At 36.5% G+C, this 16,813-nt stretch overlaps 1 protein-coding gene across 1 annotated transcript; it reads right to left on the bottom strand.

Moving 5' to 3' along the window:
- Positions 1 to 7,954: 7,954 nt before the first annotated feature.
- LOC110462468 (tubulin beta chain-like) lies at positions 7,955 to 9,913 on the bottom strand. Its single transcript, XM_021516422.1, has 3 exons — positions 9,742 to 9,913; positions 9,255 to 9,610; positions 7,955 to 9,039 (listed from the first exon to the last, which is right to left on the bottom strand). Exons 1-3 carry the CDS (start codon positions 9,896 to 9,898, stop codon positions 8,224 to 8,226), a joined length of 1,329 nt encoding a protein of 442 aa, XP_021372097.1. The 5' UTR covers positions 9,899 to 9,913; the 3' UTR covers positions 7,955 to 8,223.
- Between the last annotated feature and the right edge of the window lie 6,900 nt (positions 9,914 to 16,813).

Raw genomic sequence — 16,813 nt, 5'->3', positions numbered from 1 at the left:
ACGAATTGTTACGAGCTGTAAAACCCCTTTTTGCCACATTTATTTTATGGCATCGCCAAGTGATCGACGTGAAGTATATTGATTTATTTGATGTGTTAAGTTTGCTAATTATGCAAAGATTTCAAGGATATGTTAACAGATTTTCATCCAAATTCTGTCTTAAAATTCATAAAATATTTTGTTATGGTGACAGTTGAAATTATTCTGAGTACTTGCAAAGCTAGGAACCACCTGTAAACGTTAGGCAAATATTCAAAGTAAATATTGCGAGTGGACGTCCTTAGTGGAGTGTCACGAAGTCAAACGGCGATAATCTTCAAACCACCATGTGCCGCAGTGAATGTGTTGCTCCTGTTTACCTCTGTCATTTAATGGTTTCCATGGAGGCTGATAAAAAGGTCGGTAGTATTTCTACAACGTACCAGCATCGACTGCAAGAAACATGTATACTTATCAACGTTGTGTTATTTCTAAACTGTGTTCCATTCTAAGCAATATAGCCGAACAAAATGTAGTTGCGGTAATTTAATTTCAACTGACACAACTGGCATAATTTGTATTGCATGAAATATTTGTTTCTTCCTAATGTAAAATCGAATTCCAATTTACTTTCAAATCCTGAATGTTACAAGGTCAGAAAAGATTGGTATGCGTAGAAGTGTGCACATTTTCACCACTGAATATATGCACTCGATCGAAACTGAAAATATAATCAACACTAGCTGCAACAATTACCACGGGGGTGTTTTGTAAACAATTAGATATATATGTATATACATGTAACGTCAATACCCTAGCAATTACTGGATGTAAGTTATATAGAGCGTAATGTCAATTTACACCGGGGCCCGTATTCATGAAACCGTTCTCATGCTCAATCATGGATTTTGTGCTCAAGCCGAATTTCTTGTTTCGGCTATAAATTAACGAGAAAAGCTTATTTTGTCAATGATTTAGGAAAAAAATTGAAGAGTCTTAAAGCAGAAAAAACTGATTCAATATTTGTATCGGACATTTTGATCGGTTGACATGAATTAAGCGAGTTACAAGAAAGTTGGTTTGAGCACAGAATCTATGCTTGAGCGCGATAACGGTTTCATGAATACGGGCACAAGAAGCTGTCTCTTGCATATATTTAAATCCAATGTCAATGTACATACAGGTATTGGCGCATATGGCACGTTTATGTACATTTAGCATAACCAATACACTGTGCAGGTTCGGGGAAAGACTATGCCTGTTGTATCCCATTAAATAACGAGGTGTAGGAAGCGATTTATGTAGCAACACCTCCAGCATCGAAGATGTTATATATGTTTCCACTGAAAGGACATGACAGAGGCTAACAATTGATCTGCTACCCCATTGAAATAATTGGCGTAAGGACTCACCCATTTGAATAATATACTACATCGCTCCATACTTAGCATAGAATACAGTGTATCGTATTTAACACGGCGTTTATATATTTTTAATTAACGCATTTGTTTAATACATATCGCCCTGTACATGCCAGTATTGTTCTCTTGCCAGGACAGTGTTTACGAATGCGGGAGATTTTAACACAACTTAATGATGTTAACGCGAGCTGATCGTATTCAAACTTCCACTAATGTCCAGAATGTACGAATTCCACTGTCAATACTGTTGGAGATGTTTGCTTGGAAGCAATCAATCATTGAATAATATCACAAATCTAACGCTGAAAATATTATCGATTGACCATAGACGGAATTAGTTTTAACGAGCAGAATTGTCAAAACAAACAGTTCTTCATAAGCAAATCAACACTTGCGAAGTTATTTTTATGGATTTTCATAATGAAAACCGCCAGTGATGTTTATTTTTGATAATTTAGGTACGTATACCTATGATGAAGGAACTCTTCTCTTCATGTTCTTTAAAAGTACACTCACTTGTTATGACCCAGTACTTTATAGAAACCTCTACGTCAGATAATTTATGAGATGGCATGTGAATTAGTTCTGGTTGTAGAAACACCTTGTCACGTCTGCAATCTCACGTTATTTGCCCACACTGAACTATACATGGACTGGAAAATCTTGTTTTTCTTGCTGTGGTAGCGGAACAGGCCATTTGTCGAAAGTCGTTCACATAAATCGCCTTCTGAGAGCAGTCTCAAGAGAAGAGAATCGTTGACCATTAATCAGAAAAAGAGGCAAATGTGTAGCCTCTAGCACTAGTAAGGGGACAACAACTCTGTTTTAATTTACGATACTGTCTTTTATAAATGGCCGGCAGTCTCGTGTATTCTTGGAGGAAATATCAATTATAAGAGCTTATTATGTGCATGAGAAACTTGCTCGTTACACGACCACTTCATCACTTGGAGGTGAGGACATGCCATGATGGATGGCCAATGTACCTAGAAAAACTGATGGAGAGCTGTGTGATCTTATCTTCACACAGGATAGATCTCATAGAACACGTATTTTAATCAAAATCAGCGAAAGGTGATATGACTACAAGATAAAAATCTCAATATTTCGAATGGAGCTGTTTCAAATGGTGTCCGCCAATGTTGAGCATTGCTCTAATAGCAGCTTTAGAAAATGAGGAAGTCACTACCTCTCGTTACGTTTAGACAGAAAATGGATATCAGCATTGCTCATGTTTCGCGAGCGGATCCTTAGGATATTCTATTCCTAACTAAAGTTTTCTCCATTTGGAAAGCAATGTCAGAATCCACAATTCTTTATAAGAAAAGGAACTTTTGTGAAACTGAAGTGGTATCATGGTTAGTTTATATGTACATGTACAGGGTAGACAATAGGTTTTCGGACTGATAGTATCATTCGGTCCCGTAACCGGCTAGACTATCTGCCGGATGACTTGTACCTTGCAAGTGTTTGAACCTTTCAACAATCTGTTCAAATAAAATCAAAACTTTTTTAGTTTTTGTTTGTTTTTGTTTTTGTTTACCTAATATTTCTGACTAAAGATGGTTTTGATTCTTAGTCACGTCACCTGCAATATATTAAATTATTATTTACGGCTTTTATGAAAGGTCTATGTATTAAGGCTGCGCCGTACATTGTACCGCACATCATGAAATATGTTTGCGCTGTATTTCATATCCCCAGAAATGTTAAAACTTCAAATACTCATATTTGCGTGAAACCAATAGCAAACTATATATCTCATATTTTTATTATTTGTTTTTCGTTTATAATTTATTCAAAACAATTTGCTTTAACGAATGGTGGAACAGCCTTTTTTTTTGTTTAGGAAAAAGGTTGTGTTTTAATGGTCACCTGCTCTATCAGAAAATAAACGTCATTAGGAAACCATTCTTGAGTCAGTAATAATATGGATTTGAAGTCACGTTATGATGGTCCCTTATCGTTCCAACATTATGTTTTGAATACCCTGTCATACGTGTTATAGTCCTTCCCATTAGGTTTTATTTTTGGAGACCGCGATTGCTGAGTGGTAAAGGCCTCTGGCCATCTCCATCTCTATAGCTCTCCATCACTGGGTAGCGGGTTCGAGACTTACGTGGGGCAGTCACCAGGTACTGGCCGCAAATCGGTGTTTTTTCTCCGGGAACTCTGGCTAACGAGACGCTAAACACAACCAAAGCAAAATGTGTACATCTGTCTATTTCCTGTACAATGGAAATATAAATAAAAAACATGTACTGTAAAAACAATTGAAATTATTATCTGGAATTTCACGGTACATTTAACACATTTCACCATACTGAATTTGGCCACCATAGTTGGCAGGTGTTCATTTTGTTGGAAATGAAAACTGTTGATTAGGTTAAATAAATGCAGACAAGTTAAAATCTATACTATATCGACCTCATATTTCCGTTGCGTCTCTATATCTGTTATGCGTTTCAAAGAGGATGTATCTCATTTCGTTGATATATTTTGAAAGTGTTGTATGTTAGATTGCTCCAGATGACGTCTAGTTGAAACGCTCCCAGACATTCAATGTCGCAACGACAGAAATAAAAATAATACTACTAAAACAAATGTATAGATGTTAGTAAAGATTAGTGAAACAAGGAGTACTAGTGAGGATTGTGTTTATTTTTGTTGCATTTTCCCTACATGTTGCTGTGGGTAGTGATGTTATGATAAATTGAAAATAGCGCAAAAACAGTTATTTTGAAAACATACTACGCAATAAAACAAATCAATAAAATGTATTTACAGACTGAGACAAAATAAAATTCAGCCCTAAATATGTTACATTTAATACGACAGAACAGCAAATCGTAGCCGCTACACAATGTCACACCTACGGAAGACGAGCAGTTTAAGGATAAACACATGTATACATTGTATGATGTTTCCGCTCTGTAAGTTTACTTGTTAGTGAATAGAGGGTAGTTTATATACTATGTGAGTCTCTTATAAGATTAATGCTGAATTATGCCCTCTTTGCCTGTTTGAAACAATACATTTTAACGAGTACCTTACTGCACGTAATGCACGCANGATTACAGATACATTAATTTTTCATGGCTGATTACAGATACATTAATTTTTCATGGCTGATTACAGATACATTAATTTTTCATGTCTGATTACAGATACATTAATTTTTCATGTCTGATTACAGAAACATTAATTTTTCATGTCTGATTTCAGATACATTAATTTTTCATGTTTGCAGAAACTTTCATATTTGATTAGAGATATTCTAAGAATTTCAAGTTTGATGGCAGTTACATTAAGACCTTCAGGTTTTATGACAAAGACATTCAGGGGAAGTATGATTACACCTATATAGTGAAATACATGTATATACACTGTATCTCTCTAAAATGTTCTCTGTTATCAGTGTCATCCAGTAAAATACATTGTACGGAAATAATCGTGTTTTGACAACTACACATTAATACAGGAACTCGGGGCATGTCGATTGCTGTGTATCTTAATAAACAGCCCGGATTTGATATTTTCAGCACATTGTTTTGTTTAAGAAATAAGGGCACATTTTATTAGGGCCGATATATCATCAAGCAGAGTAGCAAAAACTTTTGAATTCGTTCTATTAGTATGGGATGTACTCAATACCAGGTATGCCTTCGACCATTCCTAGACAAATCGTTTGTACAGAATTCCTTCGTTTGGTCAATGCTATAATGCTTTTAGGTGTGCTTTGATTAAGCAATTTGCAGAACGATTCATCTAATGAGTAAAAATTTCTTTGTCAAGCATTCCAAAGGCCTGCCTTTTTTTGTCGACATGCAATTCGAAAGAAAAATATCATATTTATCAGTTTAACTCGCGACTGACTGAATAAATGTGTATAACAATAATAATCATACTGTAGTAATTACTATACGCTATTTTTCGTTCTCAATTTGTTCTGTTTCAACTCTAGCGCTTATTCTCCATTCAGCTTTGTACGATCCATGTCCTAGAAAATCTACATCAAAATCAAAATTCGAGGCTAGTTATTAAGCTTAATTTACTGAAATATGAAGGTGGCTATATTGTGATATATAAAAAACTGTAAACTAAAATCTAAAAAATAAGTAAAAAAAACTGCAAAATCGATAAAAAACAAGAGGCCCATTGGACCTGTTTCGCTCACCTGGTTTTATATTTAAGTCATTACAACTGAATGCATTAGTACATCTTTATATGAAATTTCCTCAAAATTAGACAAGATCTGTGTTCTAATCCAACTGGGACCACAGTATCTGGCTTTTAACTAATCAGAGGTCTACATTGAGTTGCCATGTAAACAGATTTTGAAATAAGTAATATGTCATATTACAGGTTGTAATTAGACCATACTTTAATTTTCATTCAACTATAAGCTTTTATAAACCTAGAAACCATTTTTTAACAATTTATGTAAACTACACATATAATATGATAATCTAACTGTACCATTTCTTAGGAACGCAGGGGCCAAATCAACCTCATTCAAATAAGAAATGTTTGTTCTTCCTCAATAATGTTTTTGACCAAATTTTGTATAATCCACTCGGGCAATTAGGGGATATTAGCGTCTTAAAGCAAAATATTAGATAACTTTCCTCTTTGGGGCCCGGTCTTCCTAGCCCCAGCAGTCGAACTAGTCTCATTTATTTAGGAAATGATTGCCCTCCCCAGTGAAGTTTCAGAGCAAATTTGGTTGAAATCTTCTCAAGCATTTAGGAGGCGATGCGCTTTAAAGCAAATTTAGCTAAGTTCCCCTTCAGGGCCCCGACCCCCTGGCCTCGGGGATCGAACCAACCTCAATTATTTAAGAAATGATTGCCCTCCCCTAGTGATGCTTCAGACTAAATTTGGTTGAAATCCTCTCTGGCCTTAAGCAGGAGATATGTTTTAAAGCAAATTTAGCTAAGGGCCCCTTAAGGGCTCCCCCCCCCCTGGCCTCAGGGGTCGAACCAACCTCATTTATTTAAGAATTATTTAAGAATTGATTGCCCTCCCGTAGTGATGCTTTAGACTGAATTTGGTTGAAATCCTCCCTGGCGTTAAGTAGGAGATGCGTTTTAAAGCAAATTTAGCTAAGTTGCCCGTAAGGGCCCTGACCCCAGGGGCCGGACCAACCTCATTTATTAGCTCACCTGGCCCGAAGGGCCAAGTGAGCTTATGCCATGGTGCGTCGTCCGTCCGTCGTCAACTTTTTACTTAAACGTCTTCTGAAAAACCAAGAGGCCAAGGCTAATGATATTTGGTCAGTAGCATGCTGGGATGAAGGGCTACTAAGTTTGTTCAAAGGAATGACCTTGACCTACTTTCAAGGTCACAGCGGTCAAATATGTTAAAATCTATAAACAAATTCTTCTGAATAACCAGAAGGCCCAGGATGATGATATTTGGCCATTAACATGCTGGGATGAAGCACTACAAAGTTTGTTCAAATGAATGACCTTGCCCATTTTCAAGGTCACATGGGTCAAATATGTTGAACTTTTTGAACATTTTCTTCTGAATAACTAAGAGGCCTAGGCTGATGGTATTGGCCAGTAGCATGCTTGGATGAAGGGATATCAACTTTGTTCAAATGAATGATCTTCACCCATATTCAAGGTCACATAGGGTTAAAATATGTTTGAACCTTCAAACAACTTCTTCTGAATTACCAAACGGTCCAGGTGATGATATTTGATCAGTAGCATGCTGAGATGAGGGGCTACCAACTAAGTTCAAATGAATGACCTTCGCTTATATTCAAAGTCACAGGAGTCAATTATTAAAAAAAACCTTTAAACGACTTATATTGTATAATCAAAAGGCCCAGGGTGATGATATTTGGCGAGACGGATATTGGCATGAAGGGCTACGAAGCTTGTTCAAATGAATTACTTTCTCCCATATTCAAGGTCACAGGGGTTATTTGTCTTAAAAACACACAAAAAAATCTTCTTATGAATAACTAAAGCGTCCAGAGTGATTGCTTGTTCATGAGAATGACCTTGACACACTTTCAAGGTCACATCTGGTCCACAGTGCAAAAATCTTAAAAGTCATCGTCTCAGTAAACAGAAGGTATAGGGCCATTAGGGTGGTGATATTTGACAAGTTGCATTCTGGAATGAAGGGCTATAAAGTTTGATAAATTTAATGTCAGTGTTTGACTTTCAAGGTCATAGGGGTCAAATGTGTTTAAATCGTTTAACATGTTCTTCTGAATGACTTAAGTGAAGACACTGATATTTTGCTTGTAGCTTTATTTTAGTCCACTTTTAATGTTACAATTGTGAGATTAATACCAGGTGAGCGATGCAGGCCCATTGGGCCTCTTGTTTAAGAAATGATTGCCCTCCCCTAGTGATGCTTCATACTAAATTTGGTTAAAATCCTCTTTGGCGTTTAGGAGGAGATAGGTTTTAAAGAAAAAGTTGACGACGGACGACGACGACGGACGCTGCGCCACGGCATAAGCTCACCATGGTCCTTTGGACCAGATGAGCTTATATTATGTGTTTCAGTTCAAAAAGAAAACTACTAGCGAAGTCATTATCAGGCAGTTTTATATCATTTAGTGTTAAAACAAATTGCGATTTCGCGATGTTAATGTATACATAGTTAAGTTTTGGTATTGTAGTTCCTTTTGATTAAGTTATCTCGGGTAAATCACGTTTCTTCTTCCTCTCCTTCTTCCTCCTCATCAAACTCTGAAAATTCTGTCGACTCTTACTAGATGTCAAAATCAAGCTTTGAAATCAGATGGACTAGATTTCTGTTAAAATGTTCTCAATGTTTCAAGGGTTCAAAGCATTTAAGCCTCTTCCTCTCCCTCTTCCTCCTCGAACTCTCCCTCCTCCTCGGCTGTGGCATCCTGGTACTGTTGGTACTCAGACACCAAGTCATTCATGTTTGACTCCGCCTCTGTGAACTCCATCTCGTCCATACCCTCACCAGTGTACCAATGCAAGAAAGCCTTACGACGGAACATAGCAGTGAACTGCTCGGAGATACGCTTGAAGAGCTCCTGGATGGCGGTGCTATTACCAATGAAGGTACCAGACATCTTGAGACCACGTGGTGGGATATCACAGACGGCAGTCTTGACGTTGTTGGGGATCCACTCAACGAAGTAGCTGCTGTTTTTGTTCTGAATATTCAGGAGTTGTTCGTCTACCTCTTTCATAGACATTCGGCCTCGGAAAATGACAGCAACGGTCAGATAACGTCCGTGACGAGGATCAACGGCAGCCATCATGAGACGGCCGTCGAACATCTGCTGGGTCAGCTCTGGGACGGTAAGAGCCCTGTACTGCTGGCTACCACGAGATGTGAGAGGAGCGAAACCAGGCATGAAGAAATGGAGACGGGGGAAGGGCACCATGTTGACAGCCAACTTACGGAGATCGGCGTTAAGTTGACCGGGGAATCGGAGACAGGTGGGGACTCCGGACATGGTGGCGGAGACAAGATGGTTCAAGTCACCGTATGTGGGTGTGGTCAGCTTGAGGGTACGGAAACAGATGTCATATAGAGCCTCGTTGTCGATGCAGAATGTTTCATCTGTGTTTTCTACTAATTGATGTACCGAGAGGGTTGCGTTGTATGGTTCCACCACTGTGTCTGATACCTGAAACAATAATTTGGAGTTATAAACCACTCTTGATCATTCAAATAAAAGAGAAAAAACCCGTAATAATTTACATGTACATGTATCACTTAATGCAAATCTTCCTGTTATCTAGAAAAGTACGCCTGAGTTGAAACGCTCTTTAAAAATATTTTTGATTTACCATTCTTACGGGATATATCAAATTTATTCAATAGAAAACCTTAACAACAAACCTTTGGTGATGGTACAACGGAGAATGTGTTCATGATCCTGTCGGGATATTCCTCTCGGACTTTCGAAATGAGGAGTGTTCCCATTCCTGAGCCGGTACCACCACCAAGAGAATGAGTAAGTTGGAATCCCTGTAGACAATCACTACTTTCTGCCTCCTTACGCACAACATCAAGTACAGAGTCTACCAGCTCAGCACCTTCGGTGTAATGTCCCTTAGCCCAGTTGTTTCCAGCACCACTCTGTCCGAACACATAGTTGTCCGGTCTGAAGATTTGTCCGAAAGGACCAGATCTGACAGAGTCCATAGTTCCAGGCTCCAGATCCACCAACACTGCTCGGGGAACATATTTGCCTCCTTTTAAACAAAGGGACAAAAATAGTCAAACCAACATCAAAGACAAATACTGGATGTCATTGAAAAGTAAGGCAATATTTCAAATAATCCTATTACTTAACCAATAACTGGATAACATACAACATGTTTACCTGTGGCTTCATTGTAGTACACATTGATCCTCTCCAACTGAAGGTCAGAATCTCCGTGGTATGTACCCGTGGGGTCAATTCCGTGTTCATCGGAAATAACTTCCCAGAACTGAAAATTCAAAACCAATATATTAAAACCGTAATTGAAAGAATGCATGTTGTGTTTTTCTATACGAAATTTTCAGGTAAGAAAGATCAGCATAAACATTTTTATTGGCAAACTCTGCAAATGTGCACCAGAAGAAAGTTATATAGTGATATATATGAAATACCGGTTGAAGGAACGAAAAATAATCTTTCACAGTGCAAGGTTTTGCTTACCTGTTGTGTCCGACAAAGTCATTAAAAATGACATCTTTGTTATATATCTATTTATATATAGAACGACCTTGAATGCGTTGCATATGTCATTTGATATTTATAAAAACGAGTGTAGAAAGTTTTAATGTAGCAATTATTATTTTATCACGTTATGATAATATTTGCCATCACTTTCATTTTGATGTCACTGTGATATGATGAATTGAAGTAAATAAGAAAAAGTTAAAAACTTCTGGTAAANAATACCTAGGTTACATTGTTAGTACCTAGGTAACATTGTTGATACCAAGGTTACACCGTTAATACCTAGGTTACACTGTTGATACCTAGGTTACACTGTTAATACCTAGGTTACACTGTTAATACCTAGGTAACATTGTTAATACCTAGGTTATATCGTTAATACCTAGGTAACACTGTTAATACCTAGGTAACACTGTTAATACCTAGGTAACACTGTTAATACCTAGGTTACATAGTTGAAACCTAGGTTACATTGTTAATACCTAGGTTACACTGTTAATACATAGGTTACATTCTTAATACCTAGGTTACATTGTTAGTACCTAGGTAACATTGTTGATACCAAGGTTACACCGTTAATACCTAGGTTACACTGTTAATACCTAGGTAACATTGTTAATACCTAGGTTATATCGTTAATACCTATGCAACACTGTTAATACCTAGGTAACACTTTTAATACCTAGGTTATATCGTTAAGACGTAGGTAACACTATTAATACCTAGGTAACACTGTTAATACCTAGGTTACATAGTTGAAACCTAGGTTACATTGTTAATACCTAGGTAACACCTTTGATACCTAGGTTACTCGGTTAATACCTAGGTTACACTGTTAATACCTAGGTTACATTGTTAATATCTAGATAACATTGTTAATACCTAGGTAACATTGTTAATACCTAGGTAAGACCTTTGATACCTAGGTTACTCTGTTAATACCTAGGTTACACTGTTAATACCTAGGTTACACTGTTAATACCTTTGTTACATTGTTAATACCTAGGTAACACCTTTGATACCTATGTTACACCGTTTATACCTAGGTTACACTGTTAATACATAGGTTACATTCTTAATACCTAGGTTACATTGTTAGTACCTAGGTAACATTGTTGATACCTAGGTTACACCGTTTATACCTAGGTTACACTGTTGATACCTAGGTTACACTGTTAATACCTAGGTTACATTGTTAATACCTAGATAACACCTCTGATACCTAGGTTACATTGTCAATACCTAGGTTACACTGTAAATATATAGGTTACACTGTTAAAACCTAGGTAACACCTTTGATACCTAGGGTACACCGTTAATACCTAGGTTACACCGTTAATACATAGGTAACACTGTTAATACCTAGGTTACACTGTTAATACCTAGGTTACTTTGTTAATACCTAGGTTACCCCGTTAATACCTAGGTAACACTGTTAATACCTAGGTTACACCTTTGATACCTAGGTTACCTTGTTAATACCTAGGCTACACTGTTAATACCTAGGTTACATTGCTAATATCTAGGTAACATTGTTAATACCTAGGTAACATTGTTAATACCTAGGTAACACCTTTGATACCTAGGTAACTCTGTTAATACCTAGGTTACACTGTTAATACGTATGTTACACTGTTAATCCCTAGGTTACACCTTTAATACCTAGGTTACACTGTTAATACCTAGGTTACACTGTTAATACGTATGTTACACTGTTAATACCTAGGTTACACCTTTAATACCTAGGTTACACTGTTAATACCTGGGTAATATTGTTAATACCTAAGTTACATTGTTAATATATATAGGTAACATTGTTAATATCTAGGTAACATTCTGAATACCTAGGTTACATCGTTTAAACCTAGGTTAAACCATTAATACCTAGGTAACACTGTTAATACCTAGGTAACACTGTTAATACCTCGGTAACATCGCTAATACCTAGGTAACACCGTTAATACTTAGATAACACTGTTAATACCTAGGTTATATCGTTAATACCTAGGTTATATCGTTAATACCTAGATAACACTGTTAATAGCTAGGTTACACTGTTAAAACATAGGTTACACTGTAAAAACCTAGGTAATATTGTTAAAACCTAGGTAACACTGTTTATACCTAGGTAACACTGATAATACCTAGGTTACACTGTTAATACATAGGTAACATTGTTAATACCTAGGTACCACCGTCAATACCTAGATAACACTGTTAATACCTAGGATACTTTGTTAATACCTAGGTACCACCGTTAATACCTAGATAACACTGTTAATACCTAGGTTACTTTGTTAATACCTAGGTACCACCGTTAATACTTAGATAACACTGTTAATACCTAGGTTACATTGTTAATACATATGTTACATTTTTAATACCTAGGTTACATAGTTAATACCTAGGTTACACTGTTAATACTTAGATAACACTGTTAATACCTAGGTTACATTGTTAATACATATGTTACATTTTTAATACCTAGGTTACATTGTTAATACCTAGGTACCACCGTTAATACTTAGATAACACTGTTAATACCTAGGTTATATCGTTAATACCTAGGTTACATTGTTAATACCTAGGTTACACTGTTAATACCTAGGTTACATTGTTAATACCTAGGTTACATTGTTAATACCTAGGTTACACTGTTAATACCTAGATAACATTGTTAATACCTAGGTACCACCGTTAATACCTAGATAACACTGTTAATACCAAGGTTATATCGTTAATACCTAGGTAACACTGTTAATACCTAGGTTACACTGTTAATATATAGGTAACATTGTTAATATCTAGGTAACATTCTGAATACCTAGGTTACATCTTTTAAACCTAGGTTAAACCATTAATACCTAGGTAAAACTGTTAATACCTAGGTAACACTGTTAATACCTAGGTAACATCGTTAATATCTAGGTAACACCGTTAATACCTAGATAACACTATTAATACCTAGGTTATATCGTTAATACCTAGATAACACTGTTAATACCTAGGTTACACCGTTAATTCCTAGGTTACACCGTTAATACCTAGGTAACACTCTTAATACCTAGGTTACACCGTTGAGACCTAGGTTACACCGTTAATACCTAGGTTACACCGTTGAGACCTAGGTTACACCGTTAATAACTATGTTACACCGTTAATACCTAGGTAACACTCTTAATACCTAGGTTACACCGTTGAGACCTAGGTTACACCGTTAATAACTATGTTACACCGTTATTACCTGGGATACATCGTTGATACCTAGGTTACACCGTTAATACCTATATAACACTGTTAATACTAGGTTACATTGTTAATACCTAGGTTACACCGTTAATAACTATGTTACACCGTCATTACCTGGGTTACATCGTTGATACCTAGGTTACACCGTTATTACCTGGGATACATCGTTGATACCTAGGTTACACCGTTAATAACTATGTTCCACCGTTAATACCTAGGTTACACTGTTAATACATAGTTTACATTCTTAATACCTAGGTTACATTGTTTATACCTAGGTTACACTGTTAATACATAGGTTACATTCTTAATACCTAGGTTACATTGTTTATACCTCGGTTACATCGTTAATACCTAGGTTACATTGTTTATACCTCGGTTACATCGTTAATACCTAGGTTACATTGTTTATACCTAGGTTACACTGTTAATACATAGGTTACATTCTTAATACCTAGGTTACATTGTTTATACCTAGGTTACACTGTTAATACATAGGTTACATTCTTAATACCTAGGTTACATTGTTTATACCTCGGTTACATCGTTAATACCTAGGTTACATTGTTTATACCTCGGTTACATCGTTAATACCTAGGTTACATTGTTTATACCTCGGTTACATCGTTAATACCTAGGTTACATTGTTAATACCTCGGTTACATCGTTAATACCTAGGTTACATTGTTTATACCTAGGTTACACTGTTAATATATAGGTAACATTGTTAATATCTAGGTAACACCGATAATACCTAGATAACACTATTAATACCTAGGTTACACCGTTAATTCCTAGGTTACACCGTTAATACCTAGGTAACACTCTTAATACCTAGGTTACACCGTTAATAACTATGTTCCACCGTTAATACCTAGGTTACACTGTTAATACATAGGTAACATTGTTAATACCTAGGTACCACCGTTAATACCTAGATAACACTTGTAATACCTAGGTAACACTGTTAATTACATTGTTAGTACCTAGGTAACATTGTTGATACCTAGGTTACTCTGTTAATACCTAGGTTACACCGTTGAGACCTAGGTTACACCGTTAATAGTAACACTATTAATACCTAGGTTACACCGTTAATTCCTAGGTTACACCGTTAATACCTATATAACACATGTAACACTGTTAATACCTAAGTAACATCGTTAATATATAGGTAACACCGTTAATACCTAGATAACACTTGTTAATACCTTTGTTACATTGTTAATACCTAGGTAACACCTTTGATACCTAGGTTACACCGTTAATACCTATATAACACTGTTAATACCTAGGTAACACTTTTAATACCTAGGTTATATCGTTAATACCTAGATAACACTTGTAATACCTAGGTAACACTGTTAATACCTAGTAACCTAGGTATTAACAATGTTATCTAGATATTAACAATGTAACCTAGGTATTAACAGTGTTATATAGGTATTAACGATATAACCTAGGTATTAAAAGTGTTACCTAGGTATTAACAGTTTTACCTAGGTATTAATGATATAACCTAGGTATTAACAGTGTTATCTAAGTATTATTAACAATGTTACCTAGGTATTTACAATGTTACCTAGGTATTAACAATGTTATCTAGGTATTAACAGTGTAACCTAGAATGTTACCTTGCTATTAACAGTGTAACCTAGGTATTAACAGAGTAACCTAGGTATCAACAATGTTACCTAGGTACTAACAATGTAATTAACAGTGTTACCTAGGTAACACTGTTAATAACTAGGTAACACTGTTAATACCCCTAGGGTACACCGTTAATACCTAGGTTACACCGTTAATAACTATGTTACACCGTTATTACCTGGGTTACATCGTTGATACCTATGTTACATTGTTAATACCTATGTTACACTGTTTATACCTAGGTAACACCTTAATACCTGGTTTACACAGTTAATACCTGGGTTTCACCGTCAATACCTGAGTTACACCGTTAACACCTATGTCACACTGTTAATATCTAGGTTACACCGTTAGTACGTAGGTTACACTGTTAATAAATAGGTTATACCGTTTAAACCTAGGTAACACTGTTAATACCTAGATAACACTGGTAATACCTTGGTTACATCGTTTAAACCTAGGTTATACCGTTAATACCTAGGTAATACTATTAATACCTAGGTAACACTGTTAATGTCTAGTTAACACCGTTAATACCTAGGTAAAAATGTTAATACCTAGGTTACACTGTTAACACCTAAGTTACATTGTTAATACCTAGGTTACACTATTAGATACTTAGGTACACCTTTAATACCCAGATTACACCGTTTATACCTAGATAACACTGTTAATACCTAGGTAACACCGGTAATACCTAGGTTACACCGTTAATACCGAGGTTACACATATGCATCAAGAGGGCGTCACTCACTGCCCGCATATGTTTTAATTTTTTCCAAGCAATTGTCAATTAAATTAATTAAAGTCTTTTGTGATCAAGGAGAATCCAATGATCATAAAGTATTTATGTCAATACACTTATATATGCAAATAAAATGTATTTATAATTGTCAAAATGAACTGATGTTAGCAAAGTCCTGCCAAACACTGGCTACTGCCTTGTCAAGTCCATACATACCTTAGTTACTAAGTCATTTAATACAAACCAATGTATATGTTCTTACATTGCATGTAAAGCACACTCCATCAACATTGACAGTCCACTTTTCACAAGGTGCAAACCAAATAACTAAGCACGCCTCGATCCATTAATTAACATCACCTTGGCCTGCATTCAAATCTCCCACCAAATCCTGCAAAATGAAGGAAAGAAGCCCAGAAATCCATTCTACCAAATAAGGGAAAGGGCGGGTGGGTTTCAACTTTCACCGTGACAAATTCGAATTGGAAAGGTCATTTCCGGTGCAGGTCAAAAGGTTGATGGGGTCTGTAACTTGCTTACATGTGCCAGGGGTGGCAACTCGTGCAGTAAATGACTCGCTTACATAATGCAATTACTTCTACTTCTACTTCTAAATGGTACTGACCAACTTTAACCATTTGAAGATAAAATGTCAGACGAGGAGTGAAACATGGAAAGAGATTGTTTTTAAAAGATACGAGATGGTCTAATTTGCGTTTGAAAGGTGACGGTAGAGGGCTGATTTGAATAATTCCGTTGTGGGGCTCGAAATAATGTCAGGTGGGAGTTTATTCCACTCGGGTATAGTTCGAGGGAAGAATGATGCCTTTCTGGTCTGGGTTTTTGAGTGGGGAATTTGATACGAAAACTGGTGGTTTGTTCGGGATTTTCTAACTGTAGGGATTAATCTGTCTGATTTTACGATAGCGACTTTCTGGTTTACAATGTTATGAAGCATGGTCAGACGAGCATCTCTACGTCTATCTGCTAGAGGGCGCAGCTTTAGGTGGTCCAACATTTCTGACACACTGGAGGTACGATGGTTGTACCTGTGCTTATTGAGCACATAGCGCGCTGCCCTTC

Source organism: Mizuhopecten yessoensis, unplaced genomic scaffold, assembly GCF_002113885.1.
Source record: "Mizuhopecten yessoensis strain PY_sf001 unplaced genomic scaffold, ASM211388v2 scaffold10797, whole genome shotgun sequence".
Taxonomy (NCBI): Eukaryota; Metazoa; Mollusca; class Bivalvia; order Pectinida; family Pectinidae; genus Mizuhopecten; species Mizuhopecten yessoensis.
Note: the sequence above shows the minus strand (reverse complement) of the source record. Positions and strands in the feature narration are given on the sequence as shown.

Excerpts from the sequence above, each read along its gene's own strand:
- LOC110462468 (XM_021516422.1), bottom strand. The coding sequence starts at position 9,898 with ATGCATTCTTTCAATTACGGTTTTAATATATTGGTTTTGAATTTTCAG. Across the intron at positions 9,611-9,741 it reads GTACTACAATGAAGCCACAG|GAGGCAAATATGTTCCCCGA; the intron begins GTAAACATGTTG and ends TTTGTTTAAAAG. Across the intron at positions 9,040-9,254 it reads CCGTTGTACCATCACCAAAG|GTATCAGACACAGTGGTGGA; the intron begins GTTTGTTGTTAA and ends TTATTGTTTCAG.